The sequence below is a fragment of the Pogona vitticeps genome, chromosome 4 (genome assembly GCF_051106095.1).
Source record: "Pogona vitticeps strain Pit_001003342236 chromosome 4, PviZW2.1, whole genome shotgun sequence".
Taxonomy (NCBI): Eukaryota; Metazoa; Chordata; class Lepidosauria; order Squamata; family Agamidae; genus Pogona; species Pogona vitticeps.
Window position 1 is genome coordinate 715,575 of NC_135786.1, and position 24,545 is coordinate 740,119.

At 58.0% G+C, this 24,545-nt stretch overlaps 2 protein-coding genes across 3 annotated transcripts in view; both read right to left on the reverse strand.

Moving 5' to 3' along the window:
* SLC12A5 (solute carrier family 12 member 5) overlaps nucleotides 1-10,242 on the reverse strand; it is a 111,140-nt gene extending 100,898 nt beyond the window's left edge. For both annotated transcript variants that reach the window (XM_072996546.2, XM_072996545.2), the window contains exon 1: nucleotides 9,926-10,242. In XM_072996546.2, coding sequence (XP_072852647.2) covers nucleotides 9,926-10,094 — 169 coding nt within the window. In that variant the 5' untranslated portion in view covers nucleotides 10,095-10,242. The remainder of the gene's footprint in view (nucleotides 1-9,925) is intronic.
* Nucleotides 10,243-13,948: 3,706 nt separating this feature from the next.
* Nucleotides 13,949-23,974, reverse strand: MMP9 (matrix metallopeptidase 9). Its single transcript, XM_072996548.2, has 13 exons — nucleotides 23,722-23,974; nucleotides 22,269-22,501; nucleotides 21,816-21,964; nucleotides 21,411-21,542; nucleotides 21,147-21,320; nucleotides 19,811-19,984; nucleotides 19,418-19,591; nucleotides 18,912-19,067; nucleotides 18,336-18,579; nucleotides 17,720-17,859; nucleotides 16,762-16,912; nucleotides 16,149-16,252; nucleotides 13,949-14,585 (listed from the first exon to the last, which is right to left on the reverse strand). Exons 1-13 carry the CDS (start codon nucleotides 23,869-23,871, stop codon nucleotides 14,476-14,478), a joined length of 2,091 nt encoding a protein of 696 aa, XP_072852649.2. The 5' UTR covers nucleotides 23,872-23,974; the 3' UTR covers nucleotides 13,949-14,475.
* Between the last annotated feature and the right edge of the window lie 571 nt (nucleotides 23,975-24,545).

Sequence of the window (24,545 nt, forward strand, 5' to 3'; positions counted from 1 at the left end):
CTGTTCTTGGTCATTCATCTCTTAAAGAGATGGTCAGGGCATCAGAAATGAGAGATATAAACGTTCAAGGCAATGAAAGCACTCCTCCTCACACAACACACAACATTAACAATGGGGGGGGGCTTCCCAATTATCTCAACTGTGGAACGGAACCATTGGTTAGATCGAAGCTGACAGTTCAGAAATGCTGGACAGCAACACAGAGAGTCAAATGCCTGAGATGGGTTTGCATCGGTGAGCTTTTTTAAATAACCCACAGGCAAAACGACCCGCAACGGAAAAATGTGACACATCTCTAGGACTGGCCTCCTGGATTCTGGTCAAATTCATGTTGGTAGCTTTCGTGACACTGTCTAACCATCTCGCCCTCGGTCATCCCCTTCTCCTCTTGCCTTCACCCTTTCCCGACATCAGGGTCTTTTCTAGGGAATCTTCTCATGAAATGGCCAAAGTATTGGAGCCTCAGCTTCAGGATCTGTCCTTCTGAAGGGTTGATTTCCTTCAGAATGGATAGGTTTGATCTCCTTGCAGTCCAGGGGACTCTCAAGAGCCTCCTCCAGTACTACAACTCCAAAGCATTAATTCTTTGACAGTCAGCCTTCTTTATGGTCCAGCTCTCACTTCCATACATCGCTACTGAAAGAACCATAGCTATGACTTATGTGGACTTTTGTCAGCAAGGTGATATCTCTGCTTTTTAAGATGCTGCCTAGGTTTGTCATTGCTTTCCTCCCAAGAAGCAGGAGTCTTTTAATTTCATGGCTGCTTTCACCCGCTGCATGGAGCCCAAGAAGGTGAAATCTGTCACTGCCTCCATATCTTCCCCTTCTATTTGCCAGGAGGTGATGGGACCAGTGGCCATGATCTTAGTTTTTTTGATGTTGAGCTTCAGACCGTTTTTTGCACTCTCCTCTTTCACCCTCATTACAAGGTTCCTTAATTCCTCCTCACTTTCTGCCATCAGAGTGGGATTATCTGCATATCGGAGGTTGTTGATATTTCTTCCGGCAATCTTGATTCTGGCTTGGGATTCCTCCAGTCCAGCCTTCCGCATGATGTATTCTGCATATAAGTTAAATAAGCAGGGAGACAATATACAGCCTTGTCGTACTCCTTTCCCAATTTTGAACCAATCAGTTGTTCCATATCCAGTTCTAACTGTTGCTTCCTGTCCCACATATAGGTTTCTCAGTAGATAGATAAGGCGGTCAGGCACTCCCATTTCTTTTAGGACTTGCCATAGTTTGTTGTGGACAGCAGATACCGAGGGTAAGTTCAGCAACCAGGTCTGCTGCAGCAGATTTTGTTCCTACCTGGGACGTGGGGCCAATCACAGAGGACCTGCTGACCTAGACATGAGCCAGAAGGACACTTTGCACCGTCCCCACTGCCCCCTTCTGCCCAATCCGCAAACTCATGGAATGAAAACTCACACTGATGTCTTGACACTTTGGCCTCTGAAATCAGATATTGAGAAGGAGGCTTTATGAGAACAGGGATCCTTGCTCATCACTCTGAGAGGCATTTCTGCCTGTGCAACAGGATGCACACCCGCTCAGAGAACAGCCCCCTCCAGGGGCTACGGCTCATGGCCACTGGCAAGCAAGGAAGACGCCCCAGGGACCTTACTGGCAGCAAGCTCTTTTTGCCAAAAGTCTGCATCCATTCCTCCCTCTGCACACACACACACCCCGCCCTGCTGCCCTCTTTGTCTCCAGAAACCAACCCTCCCTCCCTCCCTCCCTCCTGGGCCTGCAGCGAAAGCTCTATTCCTTCTCTCTCCCTCCCCAAACCCTTATAGGCTTCTGGGCCCCCATCACTCCCCACACACCCAATGGCCTTATTCTTGCTTTCCACCCACCCAACACATCAGGAATGCTCAGGGGGTACCAGAGGCGAGGCGCTGGCCCCCTCCCCGCTGCCGCAAGGCCCCGTTGGTGTTGAAGCCTCAGAAAGTGCATGAGAAGGAGGCCGAGCAGGGCTGGGGGGTTGGGGTGGGCAGGTCAAATGGAAGAGACTGCCACCTGCAAGAGAGCTGGCAGCCTCCTCCTGCCTTGGGCAGTCTGCAGGGAAGGGTGGCTGGCAGGCAGCAGCGTTTATTCACGCCCAAACGGAAGGCAAAGGATTATCACGGATGCCTCTAGCAGATGCACTGTGACAACCGATAAATAATATCAAAGGAAGCTCAATTGCCATGATGGAGAATTGACTCTGCAGTACCAGAAACCTCTACAGTTGAAATGAGGATTTTTATTTCGTGATTTGCAAGCCGGCTTTTGTGAATACCGGAGCCTCGGACCCGAAGGGCCAGGGCTCCTCGGGCAGCTGTTCTGGTCAGAGCTGCTGCCTCTCTCAGCCACCTGCCCTTGACCGGCCTGGCCGACCCCCGCAGCGGAGGCCAGGGGTCTCCCAGGCTATCCAAGCCACCCTTGCCCCAGAGAAAGGGCCGGAGTGTCATCAGCCCACGCCCTCACCTGCCCACCTGCCTGCCTTCCCCCCACAAACGTCCAGGCTGGTAGGTATGCACCGTTTGGGCCAACGACAGAAGCCAACCAGAGCTGGCGACGCCAGGCTAGATTGTCTGACTCCATGAATTGCTGCAAATGCCCCAGGATCTTTCTCCTCACCACCTCTGTTCGTTCATTCGTTTAGTCATTTCGTCGTGTCCGACTCTTTGAGACCCCCTGGACTGGAGCACGCCCTCCTGTCTTCCACTGCCTCCCAGAGTTTGGTCGAATTCATGTTGCTCACTTCGATGACCCTGTCCAGCCATCTCGTCCTCTGTCGTCCTCTTCTCCTCTTGCCTTCACACTTTCCCAACATCAGGGTCTTTTCCAGGGAAAGCCAGTTTTAACCCATCTTATATTTGTGCACCTGGTTTTCCCCTCCTAGACGCAGCAAACGTACATTCCTCCCTGATGAAACGCATCTTGTTGCTTTTGGCCCGGTTCTCCGGCCTGTTGAGGTCCTCGGGAATGCTGACTCTGCCTTCAGCCTTCCCTCCAGGCTTTGTGTCACCTGACTCAGACTGGGAGGGGGGGTTGTTTGCTTTTTCCAAGACTCAGGCTCGACTTGAGACTCAGAACCAATTCCGAAGTCGTTTTTTCAAGTCTCAATACAGAGAGGAGGAGAACGGCTCTTTGGTGCAAATCTGTGCTGCCTCCCACCGTCTCTGGGAGCCACCACAGGGAAGGCTCTCCTCTCCGAGCACACCTGTGAAGGTGGTGGGACTGAGGGAACGGCCACGCACAGGCATGGGGGGGCCTGAGGACCAGCTCCTCAGAGACACACAGACCTCTACCTCCCACTGTCAGGAGGCAAGGGGCCATCTGTATCCTGTCTCGTATTTCTCCCCCTCCCCACATACACACACTTTTTAAAGCTGGCAAAATGCCTTCAGTTTTGCACCCTTGCACCGGGGAAAGGGGAAGGGAGAAGCCAAAGGGGCAGACCTTACTGACTGGTTTGCAAGGGGGCCTCTCCGTAGCCCTTTGAACGTGAGAAAAGCAGACCTGGGAAGGAGGGCCTGGCGGCCGAGGGACCGCCATAGGGGGCGCAAGGGTCCCTTTGACCCCTTCCTCTCCCTGTTCCCCCTGGAAGGGGCAGGCAGGGGAGGGCAGCAGAGGCACCGCTAGCTGGGAGGGCCGCTGGGCAGCTGCAGGAGGTGGAGGGGTGCCTGGTCTGGTGCTTTGGGGCCCCGCGACGGATGCCCTGACTTGATGGTTGATCCTCTCAAGCAGAGAAGACCGAGTGGGGGAAGGAGGAAGTATAAGGACCAAGCAGAAAACGGGGGGCACCTCTTGCGGGGGGGGGCACTAAAAGGGGCCCTGATTCTTGCCTTGTTGTTTGTCACTTTGTGAGGCCCGGCCGAGAGGAAAAGGTTTTGTATCTCCGGGAGAACAACAACAGCACCTTCCAAATGTAAAAACCCATTTCACTGTGAGCGGGTGGGCCAAGGGCGCATGTCCCCCCCGCGCGACATTTTGCCAAAGGACAGGATGGACAACACAAGGCTCTCAGCTGGGACTTTGTGCCCACGATCAGTCTCGACAGCCAGGGGGGAAAGATGGAGGCTATAATCCTTCGCAACACCTACAAAGCACCTGGCTGGGGAAGGCTGGGGGGCACAGGAGGTGTCCTCAAAGGCCCACCTGCAAGCGTGGGCTGACCAGGGCCCTCCCCCTTCCCAGGCCTCACCAAAAGTCACCTGGGACCCCACCTGCTTCTTCTGCACCTGCTGGTGTGATGTGCCATCCCTTTCACCCCCAGGGGTTCCAGAAGGAACTGCCAGGGTGGGGCCACCGGCAACTGTGACCTCTGGGAACTGGGAGGCTTTGAGTGCTCAGGACCGTCCACCCCGTACATCGCTCTTCTCCAGAACAGACACAGTGCGTGCGACTGAAGTAACTGCTTCAGGATGCAAGAATTACCCAACCCCGCCAGCTGCTCCCCTATAAGAAAACCCACACCTGGAGCCTGTAACTCGGATGACAGAGTGAGTGCCATGGGAGGAAAAGTGTATGGGTGTGGGGTTTTTTTTGGGGGGGGGTTTGGGGAAGCTCACTTGGAGAACGATCGATCGGGCCAGACACACACACACACACACACACACACGGCACAAGACAGGGCTGCACAGCTCTCACACGTTGCTCCCCAGAAACCCATCAGGAGCTTACCGGGGGGGGGGAGGAGGGGGGAATCGGCACTGGACTGTGGGTGCCTTTTTCTGCCAGCAGTGGGAAAACCATCATCTCACAACTTGAGCCTGAGACGCTTCCCAACAGTCCCAGAAAGGTGTATCTGAAGACGGGGTGCAAGAGGAAGGGGCAAGACAGCAAAGGGGCAGACGTTCTGCCACAGCCCCCCCTGCCAACACTGGGGGGGGCTGATGGGTGCATAAGCAGCACCGCTCCTAGCGTGAGCAGGACGGGCAAGGACCACATCTCCGGGGACCCTCCCCGGAAGGGATGGCGATCACGAGAGCAGCAATGCACTGCTTCCCACACTGTGCCTGGTGAGGCCGAACCAAGAGCCCCCGTGGCCGCAGGACGTTCTGTCCATCACATCTGGAATGGAGAGGCAGGAACTACAGAGGCTGAATAATTAGTAAACCTTCAGTGATTCTGGAGACTTTTCCATCTAATAACATCTGCTATGGATACCTGCTTCCTTAAATAAGAGTGCCACTCACATGCCGTGTGCTTTCCCCCCCCCCCAGATGTCCTGCAAATGTTTATTTAAAGGTGTAAGGTGTACATCGTCAAACCTACCCTCTGCAGGCACTTTCCTTAATTCGTTTAAAATATTTATATCTTGCCTTTCTCCTAAAAGGACCCAAAGTGGCTAGAGTCTCAGGCGCAAATAATCTGCCGCAAGCCCCAGTTCCTCACAGTGCCTGACGGATGCAGGGAAGGGGGACAGCCCTTCGAGAAAGTGCTGACACCCACCGTCCGCCTCTCCTTCCTCTCTTCCTTGGACGGAGGGACGGAAGGGGCCGCCCGGCCTCCACCCAGGTTGGGCATGGCCTGAACATGGGCAGCTCCTGCTCTGCGTCGTCCCCTCCTTCCTCTGGCAGAATAACTGCTCATCTCTTGCTTATTTATAAGATTCATACAACCCATTTTCCCACTGAACAGTTCAAGTACAGAACAAATTGCAAGGTTGCAATGAAACTTTTAGAAATCATTAAGATAAGAACACAACGAAAAAAGATGAACAAGGAAAATAAATAAAAGGCAAGGAGACCATCCTGGAATTTCTTAGCTACTGGGCAGGAGCTGAAGTACCCCAGTGGGCAGGAGCTCCTGGCTGCAAAGCAGAGGACTTGGAGTTCAAACCCCAGCACGCCTCTCGGGGGAGGAGGGGCCAGCCAAGAATCCCCTACTGAGGGCATGAGGCCAAGCAGGTTCCATGCTGTCATACCTTGGGCAAGTTCCATGGGCCCAAAGGCTCGCCAGAAGGGGGGGGGGCTGACAAGCCACTTCAGTTGATACAGCTGATACAGCAGCCAAAACTGTGCTCACGACCTGGGGTTCAACCCCAGGTAGCAGCTCAAGGTTGACTCAGCCTTCCATCCTTCCGAGGTCGGTAAAATGAGTACCCAGCTTGCTGGGGGGGGGGGCAATGTGTAGCCTGCATAATTAACTTGTAAATCGCCCAGAGAGTGCACAAAGTGCTATGGGGCTGTATATAAGCAGCACACTTTGCTTTTGCTTTGCTTTGATACCTAGAAATCTCTGGGAGGAATGTACTTGACAGCATGATACTATTAGTTATGATGATGGTTATTATTCACCAAATTTTTTTAAAAAAATTACACTGCACATTCCCAAAACGGTGAATTTGTGTGAATAAGCAAGCAAGCCCTCAGTTTTGTTCCTTTCTCTTGCTTGACACACATGGACTTCACACCTGTCCCAACTTCTATGTAAATGTCACCACCTGGGTTTTCCATGGTGACATTTCCATCCCTCGCCTCCAGGCCTGCCAGCTTCAGGTGAGACTTCCTGCACCCGACCCAGCAGACTGGCATTCCTGAAAGCAAGTGTCTTCAAGACACAGGCACGAGGGCTGCCTCCGGAAAGGGAAGGGAGCCAGGCCAGAACTGAGCAGGGCAGGAGGGGTCCCCGGCCATGCAATGGTGGCTCAGTGACCCTCCAGGACTGGGGCTGGACATGGCATGGCCCAGGCAGCTGCCACGGCGAGGTTTGTAGGTCTGCCCCATCAGAGGTCTTCAGACGCACACCCACACCCAGGCACACCCCATTTTTTCCTTGCAGGAAGGCTGGATTGCTGCTCACGGAAACGTCCAGTAATGCTGATTTACCTTTCACACAGGTCTTGCCCCCAAAACGCGCACACCTTTTCCAAACTATTTGCTTATTTGTTTTCTTTCTTTACTTATTTTAAAGGAGGCTGGTGCAACGCCTGCCCCCCCCCAGCCATGATGGATTGGAAAAGTGGGCAATAGCCCAGGCACTGAACCCAGGTGGGCGAAGGGCCACACACTCTCCAAGCAGTGGTGGACGACAACTCCCATCATCCCAGCCAATAGCAAGGAAGGCTGAGATTTGCAGCCCAACATAATCTGAAGGATGGGTTGCATTTTATTGACCCTCTGCCTCCCCCCCCCCCGGTTGCCCCAGTCACTGGCAGTCTCATGGTTAGGCAGGTGATGCTCTGAGGCTGTCCCGGCCACACCGACTGAACTTCTGGGCATTCGTGGTTAACCCAAAGAGAGGAAAAGAGAGAAATGGGACGTCCGCAATCATCTTGGTCTCCCTGTCAGGTTGGAGGCACTCGGCCATGAACTGACATGGCAGAAAAACTAGCCAGAAACTCTCCTTGGCTCTGCAGTGGGTCACCTTTCTGGGTTTGAGGTTGTTCCTCCCCCTCTCCCCCCCCCGGTCCTGCTCAAGTTGCTCCCAAGTTCAGGCTTCAGGAAGTGTCTCCTTCCTGAGAGACACACGGAAAGGGGGCCCCAGGAGCACCAAGGCAAACCCTCTGCCCACCCCCTTTTATGATAGCAGTTCATTGGGGATCCTCTCTGCCATGGCATCCCCTCTTGAACCCCTGAGCACTTCCCTGCCAGTAAAGGCCCCACAGGCGGGACGTCTTCCCTGGGGTGGGAAGTGGGGGTTAAAAGGGCATTCCCCCCCGCAAAAAAAAGAGGCACCAATGCAAGGTCAGACCAGCGGCCCCTCTCCTCCAGCGTCCCACTGGGGGTGACTAGTTAGTATCTGGGGTGTGGGCTCAACAGCCCCCACCTCCTGGTCTTCCCCAGGAGTTGTTGTGGACAGCTACACCGCCTCTGACACAGGATGTCTGTTAAAGCCATGCATTTGTTTCTTTATTTAGCCTGTCAGTCAATCAGTTAGTTATATGCTGCCTTTCTATAAAACAAAGACAGTTTTTAAATACTATATAAGTATCATATTTAAAAACAATTAAACTTATATTCAGATTTTAAAAATCAAGATTAAAACCAATGTAAAAGAATTAAAAATCTCTAAGTTTAATAAGCAATGCATTCCTGAGACGACGTACTGCTTAAAGGCCTGCCTGAAACGGAAGGTCTTGGTCTGACAACGGAAGGACAAGGGGGGGGGGGACACCTTGGCTTCTCCGGGCAGTGCATCCCAAAGCCTGGGAGCCACCCCTGAGAAGGCCTTCCTTCGTCTCCTTGAAAAAGGAGCTTGGGAAGGTGGTGGGACTGAGAGAAGGGCTTAGGGCGGCTTAGGGCTTTGCAGGTCACCACCAGCAATCCGGCCCGCAGTCTGGCGGCAGCCTTCTGAAACCGCTGAAGTTTCTGAACACTCTTCAAAGGCAGACCCACGTAGAGTGCCTTGCAGTAGTCCAAACAGACCGAAGGCCATCCTGAGGAGCAGCCCTGAGGGATTCATTTCCCCTCCATTGTATTTGTGTCTTATCTTTTTCTTTTGAAAACATCCAAGTTTATTGGGGGGGGGTGACCCCACTCTGCTTTGGGGCACAAAATTCCACCTGGGGGGAAAAGAGAGGCTTCCTTCTCGGCTTCAGAGATTTCCTTGCTACTCAGTTTCACGGAGGACCCCACCCGGTTCTAGTTTCACGGAGCCAGGGAGGAAAAAAACACACCACCCTCCTTATCCACTTGAGTCACACAGACACTTTAGACGTCTCCATCATCATCTCCTCCCACCCCACCCCACCCCAGACCTATGTGTTTCGGGGGGGGGGGGTTAAAAGGCTCAAGAGTAGCAGCTTCCCTGAGACGGGAGCTGCTCCGCCCGGCCTGCCCTTCTCTGCCCCCCTTTCCGGCTCCACCAGGCCCTTTTCCAGATGCAGCCATAATCACCTGCCCTGCACACACATCGGGGGGGGGGGCACAGATCCGAGGAAAGGCACTCAATGCCACCCAGCGGTCTATCGCACAACCCCAAGGCTCCCCCCTCCCGCGAGCGCTTTTTTGCCCCCCCCCGCAGCCCCGATCCCACCTGGCTCCACCTGAGCTTGGGAGGGTCGCCTGCTGCAGGCACCCCTGTATGCTGCCTTGTTCGGAAGCTCCGCCCCGCCCCCCCCTCTGTAGTCGGGGAGGGCCGCCGGGAGCTGTCCAGCGATGCTCTGCCGCTCCCCTGAACGGTCTGCCCTTTCAGGGACAGCGTGCCTCTGAGCACAGGCAGAGCGCCTTTCGCGACCCCATCTGAGCCGCGCGCCCCCCCCCTTTCTGGGAGCCACCTCCGCCCGGCCTCTCAGCGGCCACCAGCCCCGGGCCGGGGCTCCCCTCCCCTCGGCTCCCCTCCCTCCAGGCAGCGGCCGACCTTCCCCTTTCCCGGGGGAAAGAAGGTCGGGGCCAGGAAGCGCTGAGGCGGCTGCGGGCTCCGGTTTCCACTACGATCAATACGGCTCCGGTAACGGGACCGGACCGGACCGGCTGCCCGGGGCAGGACAAGGGGCCGCTCCGGGGAGGGACGGTCGGGGCTGCCGCCTCCTCGGAACAAAGCCGGCGCGCGGCTCCTCCCGCGTGGCGTCCGGCCGGCCGGTCCGGGGCCCCGGCAGGAGGCGAGCAAGCGGGCGGCCAGCGGGGCGGCTCGCCCCTTCCACGGCCCGCCCGACGGCCCCCGCCCCCCCCCCCAGGCCGGGCGTCGGCGTCTGCCCGCCTCTCCCGGCCACCCCGGCGCCCAGCCCGCTCCGCCAGTGCCGCCCACCACCTGCGCCCCCCCACCCCCGGGGGAGGGACGCGGACTCCCCGCGCGGGGCGAGCAGGGACGAGGAGGGGAGGGGAGGGGAGGAGGGGGCGTCCGCCGAGGCCGGGAGGGGAGGGGGGCTTCGCGGAGGACCGAGCCGGAGCGCCGGAGGGCGGAGGCAGGAGAGAAGGGTCGAGGAGGAGCCGCGCGGGGCCGGTGGGCGGGAGGGCGGTCGGTCGGTCGGTCGGTCGCGCCCTTACCTGGCACCTGCGAGGGGGACCCTCCTCCTCCTCCCCCGCCACCGCTTCCCGTTGCTGCTGCTGCCGCCGCCGCTGCTCCTCTCCCCGGCGGGGTGGCGGCGGCGTTGGCGGCGTTGGCGTTGCCCGGGCGCGGCTCCTCGCCGGCGGTGACCGTGAAGCGGCGGCTCATGCTCGCCTGCGGGCGCTGCCCTGGCCACCACGCGCGGGCGAGGAGGGCGGCGGCTGGGGCCGGGGCTGCCCGGGACGGCCACCGAGGCGGAGGCTGAGGCTGAGGCTGCTGCTCCCGCGGCGGAGGCTCAGCCCGAGGCGAAGGGCTACTCAGGGCGCCGCGCGGTCCTAGCGCCGCCCGGCCCCACCGCCTAGCCCCCCCCCCCGGCGCCGCCGCCGCCCACCGAGCCGGAGAACCTGAGAGGGGGAAAAAGAGGAGGAGCGGCTGGGGCCGCTGAGCGGAGCCGAGCCGTGGCGCGTGGAAGGCTCTGCCCTTATCCCCGGAGAAAGGAGCCCTCTCTCGACCTGCGGAACTCCCCTCCACAGGATGTCGCGGGCAAGGCGGGCGGGCCGCGCTTTTTTATAGTCGACCTCCGTGCTTCGTAGGTTTGCGGGTGACACAAGTGGGGGGGGTCAAGAAAGCGGGGGAGGGAATTTAGTACCACCTCCCAGAATGCCGAGCCACCCAACCCTGGGACGAAGCCAACAAGGGAAAGCTGCCCAGAGGGTTGTTTCCTTGTTTGTAAAGCACGGAAGAAAGAGGAGGGCACAGATCTGTGTGTCTTGGTGGGTCCCAAGCAGAGCAGCAGCCAAGATGCGACTGGGCTCCCCTGAAAGACAAGCGCCAGCTAGGCTGCAGGAACAACAACGGGCGGGGGCGGGCCCTCCCCCCCTCCCTGGTCAGAGGAAGTGACATCAAGTCCCAGGACTGTTTGGAGTGCCCCATAAAAAAAATTAAATAAAAATAGAAAGAGGGTCGAGAACTATCCTGGAAGGGAACGTTCTTGATAGAAAGCATGATCATAACTGAAAATGGGCCTGGCTAAAACTGGGGACCCTTAAGAAAGAGAGAAACTCAAGACTCGGTTTTTGCTGCACAAGAACAAACACTCCAAACCAACGAGATGAAAGCTAAGATCCAAGGAATTAGTGCTAACAGCACATGTCCATTCTGCCAAGAAAAAGATGAAACTGTATCACACCTCATCAGCGATTGTCCAGAGGTTGCACAGACAGATTACAAAATTATACTTCATCAAGTGGCAAAATTAGTGCACTGGTCATTATGCAAAAAATACAACTTGCTAGCCTCCAGAAACCCATGGGAACATCAGGTAGAGAAGGTGTCAGAAAATGAGGAAGTCAAGGGTTAGGGTTAGGGAAAACTTGTGGGATTTCTGGATCCAAATGGATAGGCACCTTGAATATAACACACCATAGTAATAGAACAAAGAAAAGTCTGGATCATTGCCATTGCAATTCCAGGGGATGCCAAAGTTGAAAACAAAGAATTGGAAAAACATCCTGCTTGTGGACGAAACACACTTCTGTGGTCCCCGTCGTCATTGGGCCTTTGGGAACAATATCAAGAAATTTCATATAGTACTATAAGCAGTAGCAGATCTCAGAAATCACACCACCAGAGTTACAAAAACTGGCAATACTGTATTAGGAACACCATACATACTGTGATGATATTTAACAGATGCTTAGATTTTCGGTTAAAACTTGTATCTGTTACATAATATCAGTCAATGTTTTTATAGTTTTGATTGACTGTGTGTGGTGTTTTTGCCTCGCTTAACGATGTTAATTGGTTCCAAAAAAACACTGCTATGGGAAAACATTGCTAAGTGAAACACCATTTCCCATAGGAATGCATTGAAAAGCGGTTAATCCGTTCCAATGGGAACGGATTGCCGTCCTTAAGTGAAAATCGCCATGGGAAACATCGGTCAGCGAAACAATGTTTTCCCCATTCGAATGCATTGAAGCCTATTCAATGCATTCCAATGGTTTTGCGATGTCCGTTTTCGCTATTTTTAAAGTGTCTTAAAATGTTCAAAAACTGTTTTAAATGCTTGGAATCGTTAGTACACCTTGTAAAACCTTTGAAAACTTAATTTGGCTTTGTTCTGACTCTTTGTTAATTTTTGGTGAATTTTTTTCTCCCCCATTGGAATGCATTGAGCTGTAGGTTTGACAGCTGTCAGAGTCAGAACAAAGCCAAATTAAGTTTGCAAAGGTTTTACAAGGTGCATTAACAATCCCAAGCATTTAAAACAGTTTTTGAACATTTTAAGACACTTTTAAATTAGCGAAAACAGACATCGTTAAGCGAAGCAAGGTCCCGAAATCACTAAGCGAAAATCGCCCATAGAGAACATCGTTAAACGATGTGGAAAATTCCTCAAAAAAACCATCGCTAAGCGAACACATCATTAAATTAGGGAATCGCTAAGTGAGGCACCACTAGTAATAATAACCACCTTTGAACTGCAAGGGCCCCAATGAATCATGGAGTGCAGCCCTTGTTAAGGAGGCACTGTAGGGAATTGAACTTTCAACTGCTGACTCTACAGCCAGAGACCTCAACCACGGGACCATCTAGCAGTTCAAGACTGAGCCAGGTGGGCCACCCAAGGGCTGATGCAGGGGAAATGCCCCCTCCCTGGTCTTCCTTCCCTGTGTCAGAGGAGGCGTGTCTAGAGGAAAGCAACCAGGGTGGTGAAGGATCTGGAAACCAAGAGCGGGTGAAAGGATGATCCCCGAAACTTCTCTTGGCCGAGCAAAGTGGGGGAGCCACAGGCATATCCTCAGTGTTCAGAGTTCAGAAAGGGCGGGTCGTCATGTGCGAGACGGAGCAGACCTTTTCTCCGTCACTGCCCAGAGGGACAGGCCTGACTTCTCTGTGACTTATGCCCTTTTTGGCTCCCCATTCGCAGAGGTTTCCTGGCCGCTGGAGGTCAAGACCTGGAGGGGCCGGGGGTGGGGGGGCGCCGGGGCTGGAGCCGTGCCCTGCCTTCCGGAGGCTGGACCTTGCGGGCGATCCACACAGTCCCTCTTCCAGCAGCTCAGCATCACCACCCTCCCCATGGGTAGTATTCTGAGCCAGAGGAGTAGGGCACATGAGAGCATGGTGAAATTTTGTGTGTGGAAGGATTCCTGCCGCATCCGAAATGAGGCAGGGTTGGGGAGACGTGGGACTCCCCCTGAGCGGGACAGTGTTTGCTCTCTCCTTGGTGTGTGGAACCAGGGTGCAACAGGGAGCTGGCCGGAGTCACCTGTCCCTCTCGGCATCCCCCCCCCCTTCCTCCTGAGCCAGGCAGAAACAGGCCCTTCTGTCCAGCTCAAAGCTCTCCCACAGCCCTTTGGGAATCCCTCCAACCCACCGAGTCTCTGCCGTTGGCCCTCCGGATGCCTTGGTTGTCAAGTCTGAGAATCTCTGACCGTTGCCCATGTCATGCCGGACTTTCGGGAGGCCAACGGATGAGGACCACTAAACTAGAACACAGACTGATAGAGGAAGCTGACCTCTCAAAGCGGGCCGAGTGCCCCTGCCCCGTGACGTCCCCTGAGAAGTAGCTCTGTGGCACTTCTGGCACGATGAGACCATCCTGCCCCCCCCCCTGAAAAGGCTGCTTGGGATGAGGGCTGGCTGCTGCTGGGGCTCTGCCACTTGGGCACACCTCTCCCCCCCCCCGGGCTGCCCCCAGGGACTGCCTGTCCTAAGGAATCTCCCCTCTCTGCTAAGCTCTCTGGCCCCATGGGAACAGCTCCCGGACAGCTCCGTCCGTGGTGGCAAATGGGGACGAAGCACCAAATCCTTCCACGGTCAGGTCAAAACACACACAGACACAGACACTTGCGTCCTAAACAAAGCACAGCATCCATTTTAAAGATACTATATAACTGTTATATTGGGATGGGTCCTTATTGTTCCTGGGAGAGCCTCCCCCATCCATCCCCACCCCCACTTTTCAGAAGCCCCCCCCCAGCCCACTCCCCCTGTTCCCCAAAGAGACAAGAGGCTGCTCAGGCTCCAGGGTTAACCTTTATTACTGGTGTGTGCAAAGTGTGGCGGCTGCCACTGAGGTGCCGTGCAAGGGAGACAAGGAGGCGAGCGGAGGTGGGGGGGGGGGAGAACAGGATGTGCTGTGGGTGTTGAGGAGCCTCCTTCTGCCTCTGGCATGGGTGGTGGTGGTGGAGGAGGAGGAGGAGGCCTTGCAGAAGTCAAAGACGCCACCCCTGCCCCCTGCGGGCGATTCCACGGCAGACGCCATCTGACCCTTTCCAACAGCGAAGCCGTTCGCAAGGGGCTCGTCTCCAGGGCAGGGTGCCCAGCTGGGGCAGGCGGCGAGGGGGGCAAAGGTGCCCTCGGGCACAGGGTGGCTGGAGAATCCCCTCTTGGCCCCAAGTGGGCCAGCCGGCTCCAAATGCCAGCCCAGGCGAGGGGGCAAAAGCTACAGCCGCTGGTCACCTCAGAGGAGTTCCTGCTGAGCCACACAGCCCAGCGCAAGAGGTCCGGGGAGGTCCCGCCTGCTTCTGACCGATGGGGGTCCCTACTGTTCGGGGCACTTTAGGACGTCATACTTCAGGTAGCCCACCTTATCCACCTGGTAGCGTGGGGTCATTTGCCAGCAGAAGGGGTCCCGGCAGAAGTGGTATTTTCCTGGGGAGAAGGGGGTGGGCGGTTAGCTCAAGAGAGAGAAGCGCGTAGAGACCGGGGGGGGGGGACACAGAGGCAGGAAGGAGGATTCTGGAGGGCCGATCCTGCCCGATGGGCCTCCCCAGCTGGTTCTGGACAGCCGCAGGAAGCCAGACGGGGAATCAGGCTGGGGCTGCCGGGAGATTGGGGGTCCATCACCTCAGCCATTTGCCCAATTTAAACCATCAACACCCCCACATGCCGTGCTATTTATTCAACTCAGGAGAACATGGATATATCACATGGGTACCTCGATTCTTCTCTTGCGGACAAAATGAACAGCCTTGTCGAGAGAGGCGTGATTTCATTTTTTGACAAACTAACTGGGGGGCCAGTTTTAGGAAGCCTCTCCCACGCCCTGCTAAAACAAGTCCACAGGCTGCCGGTCCTTTCCTGGGCCCAGTTCAAAGTCCTGGTCATGACCTATAAAGCCCTGTATACGGCTTTCGTCCAGGCTCCCTGAAGGCCCGCACCTCCCCATATGTGCCCCTTCTTGGCACTTCAGATCCCCCAAGGAGACCCTCCTCTTGGTCCCATGGCTAGCGCAGGCAGGGCTGAGGGGGCCACGAAAGAGGGCCTTCTCCGTGGCTGCTCCCAGGTGGAGGGATGTTCTCCCTCGGGAGGCCAGGTGGGTCCTTCTTATCTCGCCCTTCCACTGACAGATGAAGATGATCTTGTTCAGACAAGCTATTAGTAACTGAATAGGGTGAGACTCCATGCTTTTAAAGCTTTTAAATGATTGGATAACCCTATTCATTACTGTATGTTGGATTGTTCTTTAACTCTGGAAAGGACTGGCTGAAATTCCCTTGCATCGCTTTATGCTGTGCAGTGAGGGTGATGTTGGCAGCCCTAATGATTTGGGGGCGATGAAAAGCTTTCTGGAGCCCCCCCCCCCGAGGCTTTGGGGATCCCCTTCATCCTGGGGAATCCTTTGGGAACTGCAGAATGGGAGTAAAGAGGATTTAAAGCCAGAGGATTGCCCTGTTCAGTCCTGGTCCCCATCCCCCCCCAGGACTGTCCGCTTCTGTTTCGGCTGCAAATGGCTTCCCCTCCCATCATCCTCAATGCACAACATACAATTAAAAAGACAAACAAATGAAAGGGAAGAGAGTGTTAAACTCCTCCCTTCACTGATGGCATGGTCCTGATCGCATTTATCCACCATGAGAAAGAACACATGCAACTCTCCTCCCACTGCGCTCGTGTACACCTCCCGTGAATGCCCCAAGCGCTAGGCATGGTCCAGAACCAGAGGCCAGATGTGGGGCTGGGGAGGAGAAATATGGGGTAGATGCCTGTCTGGGCCCAGGGCCACTGGAAGCAAGGGGGAGACCCCAGGCCGCCAGGCTTGGGGAGGGGTGTTGCTGCTGAAGAGTGTTTGAGGCATGGCTGAGGTCAAGACGGCTGTCCCCCCACAGGAGCCCAGCGGGGGCTGGGGGTGTCCCTCTTGAGCCCTTCCCTATCTGTGCCCTGCTTGGAAGGAGGCCTTCCGCCTCCTCCAGTCCCGATCCCAGCCTCCCTCACCTTTGTAGAGGAAGATGTTGTCAGAATCCAGAGGGACCCCTCCGAAGACGTTCTCGGTGCGGCGAGGAAAGCCTTTGTCCACCCGCTCAGCTTTCACGTCCAGCCTGAAAGGGAAAAGGGAGGCTGAGCCAGGCCTGTGCCACCCCCACCCCCCGCTCTGATTCCTTCTCTCCTCCCTGGATCCTGAGCCCTGAGATCTCCAGGAGGTACAGACGTTCCGCAAGCTCCAGGCAGACCCAGCCCTGGGCCTCTGGGTGTCGGAGGGCCCCCCCCAGCCCCACTTGGCAGATGGAGGCCCCTCTGCTTCTTCTGGAGTTGGCCTGGGGACCTCCCCACCACCACCCACTTTGTGCCCTCCTGAGGTGGAGGCGGGTTCCAGTCTGCCTCGGGAAGAGCCACCCCCGCTCCCCCCACCCTCACCTTGCCCATGTCATGGGGACCAGCTGATGGCCCTGGGCAAGGACCGCCTTCCCTCTGACACTGGCTTGCTCTGCTGGCTAGCGGAAGCTCCCTGCTGCTGCTTCTGGCTGGCCACACGCCTTCTGCTGGTGGGATCCTGCGCATGCCAAGGCTGAAGGCTTGGCCGGCCAGCCTCCTGTTTTTGCCTCCTTACCTCCAGAACTCTTCTCCGCTGAAGAGCAGCACCTTCCCGTTCTTCCTCTGCAGGGAGCCGGCAATCTTGGGCACGTCTCTTCGGATGCCCAGCTTCTCGATGCTGCGCGGGCCCAGGAACCTTGTCCCTTGGTACACCCAGAAGTGCTGGCCTACAGAGCACACAGAGAGTGGTGGGACCCAGAGGTTCTACCCCTCGGCCTGCACAGAAGCACTCCGCTCTCCTCCCTGGGCGCAGGTGGGCAGGGACTCCCAACCCACCCTCCTGGGGCCCAGCTTGAGTTCCAGTCATTCGGACTCTGGGGGCCCGGCCTGCTGAGCAGGGTCAGGGCCGGCCTTCTGGGGGCTACCACTGGCCTGCACGGGGCCCTGAAAGGCAGCAGCTGTGAGCAGGGTAGCCGTGGGCATCTGGGTGTGGAGGGCCGAGAGTCAGCCAACACGCCGAGCTGCACTTCCACTCCCTCCTCCCTCCTTTGTTTGCGTCTCGCCATGTTTGGGGAGTGAAGAGCAGTGGGGACCCTCTCACTCCTAGTCCTTAGTCTTCCTCGGAATTCAGATGGGAAATCCTTTGCCAGTTTGGGCTGTCGAGCCGAGGCCCCTGAGGTGGCTCAGTGGTGGCTTTTTTCTAGCTGAATTGGTCAGGGGGGGTGGTGGGGCATTTGAAGCTGAAAGCAGAGAAAGTTGTCTTTTCTCTTGCCTCCCCTGCTGATGCTTAGCTTCAGGAAGATTCCTGTGCAATTCAAAAGCTTGCACAGTGTCTCTGAGTGCTAGCAAAGCCCAGTGAAAGTCAGCAGTATTGATCTGTCCATCTGTCTGTTACCAGTCCCTTACAAATTGTTACCACTAGACACACACACACACACAGAGAGAGATAGAGAGATGGCTGGTGAACCTGAAATACCTTTGAGGGAAGGAACCCGGACGTCTAGGGTGGCGGAAGGGTGGAGGGAGCCACTCACCAGCAAAGAAGAAAACCTTCTTGGTCAGCTGGTCCTGGAAAGCGGCATCAATCACATCGGGGAGGGCCGGCCACGTGTCTTGGATCCTGAGGGGGCCCTCAATGGGCTCCGATCCTGAGCCCAGCTTCCTCCAGTACTGCCTGGGAGAGGAGAGCAAGGTCTCGGTCAGGGAGACGGAGTGATTCTGCAACCTCTCTTTATTATTTCCTGCTTAACCACTTGATGTCTCCTCCTCCGTGCTTCAGCCTCACAACAGCCCCGTGAGGTAGACCAAGTGGAGAAGGAGTAACTGCCCCAAGGTCCCTCCCTGAGTCCTGCAGCCCCGGGGGGGGGACTGGCCCCAGTCAGGGGAGCCCTCTAAACACACCCGCCCTCTGCGTGCTGGGGAACTGAAAGTGTGTGTGGGGGGGACAGGGCCACAGCCTCCTCGGAGGGAACCCCAGGAGCTGAGTTGCTGAGCTCTGGGGGGGGGGATCCTGGGGGGTGCAAGAAAAGGGGGCCGGAAGCAGAGAGGGTCCCTCTCCTAGGCTTCACAGCTCTGTGCAGAAAAATCCACACCTTCATTCCCCCACCACCCTGTTTTTGGTTGGCTGCCCCCTCATCCCTCCCTGCTCACCCGTTCTTGAAGAGGTGAAGTTCTTTCTTGATCTCACCGATGGCGTCAAAGCGGCCAACTTTGCAGGCGTCCCCCGGGTGCTGCGTGGGGGTGGTCTCGGTCACCGAGGAGCCCTCCTCATCTGTGGTGGAGGCACCGTCCGATTCTGTGGGGTTCTGGTCCGGCAGGTCATCCTCATCACCACGATCATCTGGGCTTTCAGTGGGGAGGCTGGGCACCGTGGGCTGAGGGCCTGATCCTTTTCCTGATGGCCAGGGACAGGGCAAGGCATGGCGAGAGGTGAGACTCCCTCCCAGGCAGGCCAGAAGCTCAGAACCGCTCAGCATCCCTAAATCCGGCCCCACAAAGCCCTGACCCGCCCTCTGCACCTGGGGACATCCCCACTGAGGGGTGGCCCAGAGGGGAGGGGGGAAGTGCTTGTCCCTCTCCCCCTGCTATAGGATGAAGGGAAACGGCAAGAGGTCAGCTATGGGGCACAGCGAGACCCCCGCCCCTCATGCCCAGCTTCTGGGGCTGGTGAGGAACCCATCCTCATGGGGTGGGGCGGGCTGGGCTGGCCACCCAGCTTCCACTCACCGTAGAGGTACTGGATCCCAGCCACGTCGTCCGGGTGGAGGTGGAAATCCTCCAGGTAGGTGTACATGGGGTACATGAGCGCCTCGCGCACGCTGGAGTGCTCCAGGCCCAGGGAGTGGCCGAACTCGTGGGCCGCCACCAGGAAGATGCTGTAACCTGGAAGGGACAAGATGCCTCCTGGGGGTGCGGTCGGTGGGAGGAGCGGGGGGGAGGACGACGACGACAAGGGTCTCTCCCCTCTCCTCGGGCCACGCTGGGGCCCACCCAGCACCTCGTCAGAAGCACGCGGAGCCCCACGTCGTCTGGGAAGCTCAGCGGGAAGCGGGGTCAGGCCAGTGGCTGGACGGTACAGCCACCGAGGGCGTTGCTGGGGTGGACGGTGGGCACTCCACTGGGCGTCTCCAGCAGGCATGGGGGACCCCCCCACCCGCCCGCCTGCCCTCCCCTCTCCAGAGGTGGACCCGCTGACTCGCCGCCGGCTTGCATCCCGCAGACCCTGGTGGTACCTTTATCGGGGCAGAGCCCCCACTTCTTGTCCGCGTCGTAGTTGCTGGTGGTGGCACACCAGAGCCTCCCGTCTTCACGCCCGTCGGAGGTGCAGGCGCTGTACGTCTTCCCCAGGAACGTGAAGGGGAAGGTGCACGGCTCGCCCTGGGAGTTCCCGCCAATCACCGCCGTGTCTGTAGACGAAATAGGGGGGTGGGATGGGGGCAGTGGTTTATAAGCACTCAGCCCCACAGAGGGCCGGTGTGGGGCCCACGACTGTAAACCCCTCCCACCCCCCGACGTCCTTCCCCTTCGGCCCTCCATGCAAGCACCTCCTGCTCCCCGGGACCCCCTGTCCCTGCAGCCCCCCCCCCGGCCTGCTGTCTTGAAAGGCTCCATAGGTTGCCCCCTACCTCGGTTGGGGCAGAATCCGTACTTCTTGTCCTGATCAAAGTTGGCGGTGGTGGCGCACCAGCGGTAGCCGTCGTCCCGCCCGTCGGTGGTGCAGCCGTCGTAGGACTTCCCGCTAAAGACGAAAGGGAAGACGCACTTCTCGCCCCCGCCGTTGCCGCCGTAGGTGAAGAGCACTGGTGGGGAGGAAGGGAGGGCAGGCATGGGCTGGGCCCTCGGTGTGGCCCCACACATCAGGGGAGGGCCCGTGGTGGGAGCCAAACCGAACGGGCACCCTCTCCTCCCCTTCCCTCCCCCCCTCTAGCACTGCAGCGCCCCTTGATCCGGCCCTGCAGAGGGACCGCCGGTCAGCATCGGCCAAAGGAGGGGAGAGGGCCTCCCGCGTGCTTGAGAAGTGGGGACTGAGCAGCAGATGCACACACATGCACGCACATGCACGGGGATTCTTTCACTGCCACCTCCACACTGTCCCCCTGTGTTCCTTCTGGTTCGTGTGTTGTTAATCTTGACTACTACAATGCTCTGTATGTGGGGCGACCTTTGAAGACGGTTCAGAAGCTGCAACAGGTGCAAAGCACGTTGGCCAAGATTGTATTGGGAATCTTGAAATAGGAGCCTATTTCCCCCATCCTGGCCCGTTCACGTGGGCTGCCTGTAGGCTGCTGGGCCAAGTTCAAGGGGGGCAATGCTGACATACAAAGCTCTGAAAGAACGCCTCCCCCTCCGAACGACCACCCTCCCACGCTCCCGGATGTTCTGGGTGGCCACCTGGAGGGAGGCCTGGAAACCTCTCACCAGCAGCAGGGCCTTCTCTGGGGTGGCCCCTTTCCTGTGGAATTCTCTGCCCGTGGAGGGGCGCCAGCTTTCTCAACCCACCTAGGCTTTAGAAAGCTTGCAAGGTGTGGCTTTTTGCCCAACTCTTTGAAAGTCTGGCCCTTACTTAATCCTGAACTGCTTTGAATGTCTGATCACCCGATGTTTCTGGCTCAATGGATAGCGCTCTTGTGACCCTCATTTGTATCCGTTTATGTCTTTAAAGACAGCTGTATTTAGGGTTAGGGTCTCTTTTTTGTTTGCTGTTTTATCTTTTGTTGATTGCGGAATGTCATGTCATCTGGATGTTTATTTTGTTTGTAAGCTGCCCAGAGTGGGGGCTTGCCACAAACCAACAAGTACAGGGGTGGGTACAGCTATGCTGAGGAAGGGGCTGGAGAGGCCCCCACCTGCTCGGTCAGCAAAAGCCGCCGGGCACCTCCGGAGCCTGGCCGGCAGAAGCAGCCCCAGTGCCCCATTTCCCGGGACCCCTCCCCTCCCCCAGTGCCCCCCCTCGCCACTCACATTCACTGGGGCAGAAGCCGTAGGTCTTGTCCTGGTCGAAGCTGGGGGTCGTGGCACACCAGGAGAGCCCGTCTTCCCGCCCATCGGTGGTGCAGGTGGAATAGGAGCGGCCCTCGAAGATGAAGGGGAAATGGCAGGAGGCCCCCTTGGCGTTCCCGTAGTAGGTCTTCACCACTGCCCGGGAAAAGGGGAGACACAGGTCAGAGGCTGGGGTGGGGGCGGGGCCTTCAGTGGCAAAGGGCCACCTGGGAGGGGGCTACTCACCGATCCCGGTGCCCAGCGTCCAGAACTCATCATCGTCAAAGTGGGCATCGCCGCTGTAGAAATCTTTGCCCGGAGGGAAGGCGTGAGCCAGGAGACCATCCTTGCCATCGAAGGGGTAGCCGTCACCGTGATCTGGGAGTCGCAGGGGAAGCGGGGAGAGGCGGGCAAACGGGTGAGCGGCACAGCCTTCTTGGGGTTCAGGATTGACAGAGAACCGCCCCCCTTCCCCCCCATCTTCTTCTTCTTCTGGCCCTTCGAAGCAAGCCACCCCCACCCCCCAAGTGGCTGCTCTTCACCCACCCACCCCTCCGAAAGAAGCCCTCCCCCCCACCCCAGCCCCCACCCTGCCTCAGGTGGCACAAAAGCTTTGTCTTCCTCTGGCAGGCGGGGGGGGGGAAAACTCACCTCCCGTGCCAAACTGGATGAGGATGTCGACATCCCCGCTGGTCTTGTGTTCGAAGGTCAGGGGGGTCACGTCGCTCCACACCTTGAAGGCCCTCGCAAAGGCGTCCTTAATGATGTCGGCGTCCAGGTCCGGGGAGTAATTCACCACCCTAGAGAGAAGCCGGACAGCCCGACGACGTCAGCAGAGCCCCGGAGCTCGGCCAGGCCAGCCGATGGGAAGCCCCCGCTCTGCCCCGGCACTCGCGGGCCCCGCCACCCCCCACCCGCGGCCCACCGGAGGCCCCGACGGGGCACCCCTCCGGCAGGACCACACCGCCTGACCCCTGGCGTCCCCCAGACGAGGATGCCAACGGTCAGGGGCGCCGGGGCCGCTTCTGGCGCAGGAGGGGGCAAGCAGCCGCCTCGGCCCCTTGTTCGTGCCGGGCAGAGGCGCGGCCGGGGCCGCGGTCTCACCGGTAAGTGAGGTCCGTGTGGTCCCACTTGAGGTCTCCCTGGAAAGTCTGGAAGGTGCCGACATCGGGGACCCCGCAGCGGGGGGCGCGGATGGCCTCGAGGGTGGCGGCGTCCAGCTCCCCGCTCTCCGGCAGGCCCAGGCGCCTCTGCATCCTCCGGAGCGCAGAGTCCAGCGTCAGCTGGCCGGCCACCGGCCCCTCCTCGTCCAGGTACCCGAAGCGCTGGAGGTAGTGCTGCGGGAGGAGCGAAGGCAGGGGAAGGGGTTCAGTGGGCGGAAGAGAAGGGGGGGGGAGGAGGAGGAAGGAGGAAGGGGGTCTCTCCGGCCAGCTGGAGGCCAGGCCGGTGCGAACACAGACCCCGTTCCAGGGGACACTTTGGACACAAGACAGAGAGAGAGAGAGAGAGAGAGAGAAGCTGCAGTCTTTGGACTGGCCCCACAGATTCTGGCCCCACCCGGCAATCAATACACTGGGGAGATTAAAGGAGTGCGCCCTAATTAGGAGCAAGAGTGTTGTTAATGAGAAGCTGAACCTGCAAATGGGTTGCTCCGCTGGCAGCTGACATCATTTCGGGGTCTCTGTCAGCATCCCTAGGAGGGGGTGATAGGTTTGAAAACAGTAGATTTTACAGCCTGTGTGATGAGTAGCAGAGGCTCTTCCGACGAAGAGGAAACGCAGAAAGCCCTGTTGGAAGCGCACCCGAGGACTAGGTCCAAGCAATCAGCAGCCGATGGCCAAGAAAGGTGGGAAGGAGGCGGCCGCTCGCTCCCGGGGTCTCCCACCGGGCTCCTTAGCGGCCTCTGCCCGACCGGGCTTGGCCCACAGCTGCCTGCTGGATTCCCCTTTGGGGTCTGGCTCTCTGTGGGTGGTATCTCTCCATGCAGAACCCACAACCTTGTGTGCTGAGCCCCCCTTCCTGGGCCCACCGAGCCCTCCTCTTGCCCACAGACCCTTTGAGGGAACAAAGCGGATGGCCTGGATCTTACCCATTGGGAGGCACTGGGAGCTGCGACGCTCCAGTTTCTCTTGCAAGCCACTTCTCCTGTTAAGCACCCCAAACCAGACTTGTAGGGGAAGGGACTCCCCCACCCCCCCCCCCCTGGAAACCCTGCCGGAGCAGAGAATACATTGCGTGCAGCCCCTTCGTCCGGTGCAATTTTGAAGCCATTTCCTCCCGCAACCCCCCTCTTCCTCTCTCTGGGGTCCTCCTTTCTCTGGGCACACCCCTCCTTTCCCTCCACCGCTGCTGGACCCCCTCGCAGCCAGCCTGGTGCCCAAGGAGGTCAGGCCCCCCCTCTCAGCCCCAAGTGGGGTAGGGGCTTCCAGACCAGCTCCTTTGGAAGCCAGCCCTGGTGGACCCCCCAAGCGCCCCAGCCCAGAGAGCTGTGGGGGTCTAAGGGCCATCGTGCCGAGGGCAGGGGAGCCCGGCCAGCCCATCAACCCCACAAACTGACCTTTGCCAGGTCTTGTTCCGACTGATTGCGGACCATCTCGCCGGGAAAGGTGATGACCAGCGGCCCCTTTTCCTGCAGAGGGGCTGCCCAAGTGCAGCTTAGGGAGAGCAACCCAAAGAGCAAGGCCGCCGGGGCGGCCGAGGGACCCATAGCTGGTCAGGCGCTGGAGGGCGAGAGGCTCTCTGGGGCGAGGGTGCGAATGCTGGGGTTGCTCAGCCTTCTCTGCTTCAGCCTCGCTGTGCCTGAACCAGCAGCCCTGCCTGGCCCATTTATAGCCTGGCGTGTGGGCAGGAAGGGGGTGAGTCACCCTCCACCCCTCCAAATCACTCACTGGGCTGGCCAGGGGAGGAAACACACAGAGCCAGGGTGCCTGGCCCTGCAGAGCGGGGGTGGGGGTGGGGGTGGGGGGGGAAGGAGGGGGGGCAACCACTTCCTGGGGCTGCTGTCTCAACACTTTGTTTACGGAGCCCCGCAGGAAGTGTGAAATCCAGCACGCAACAGCAGTGCGGTCGGTGGTGGTGGTGGTGAGATTGGACCGTGCCTAGCCTCAGCACCATCACGGTCAGCATCATCATCATCATCATAACCTTGGGGAGAGGTCAGACTCTCCTCCTCCCTCACCCCAACCCAAGTCCTGCTGAACGAGCAGCCCCTGAATTGGGTTCCTTTGCCAGCTTCTTCCTCTAGCTTCCTGCCACCATCGCTGCCAGGTTTCCTTAAACCCACCTAGAGTGTGTGTGTGTGTGTGTGTGTACGGGGGGGGGGGGAACCCATGCCCCTCATGGCGACTTCGCCAACCCCACCTCAGGCTCAACCTGGGCAGG

Excerpts from the sequence above, each read along its gene's own strand:
- MMP9 (XM_072996548.2), bottom strand. The coding sequence starts at position 23,871 with ATGGGTCCCTCGGCCGCCCCGGCGGCCTTGCTCTTTGGGTTGCTCTCC. Across the intron at positions 21,965-22,268 it reads CACACGGACCTCACTTACCG|GGTGGTGAATTACTCCCCGG; the intron begins GTGAGACCGCGG and ends GCTTCTCTCTAG. Across the intron at positions 18,580-18,911 it reads TGGGATCCAGTACCTCTACG|GAAAAGGATCAGGCCCTCAG; the intron begins GTGAGTGGAAGC and ends CCTGGCCATCAG.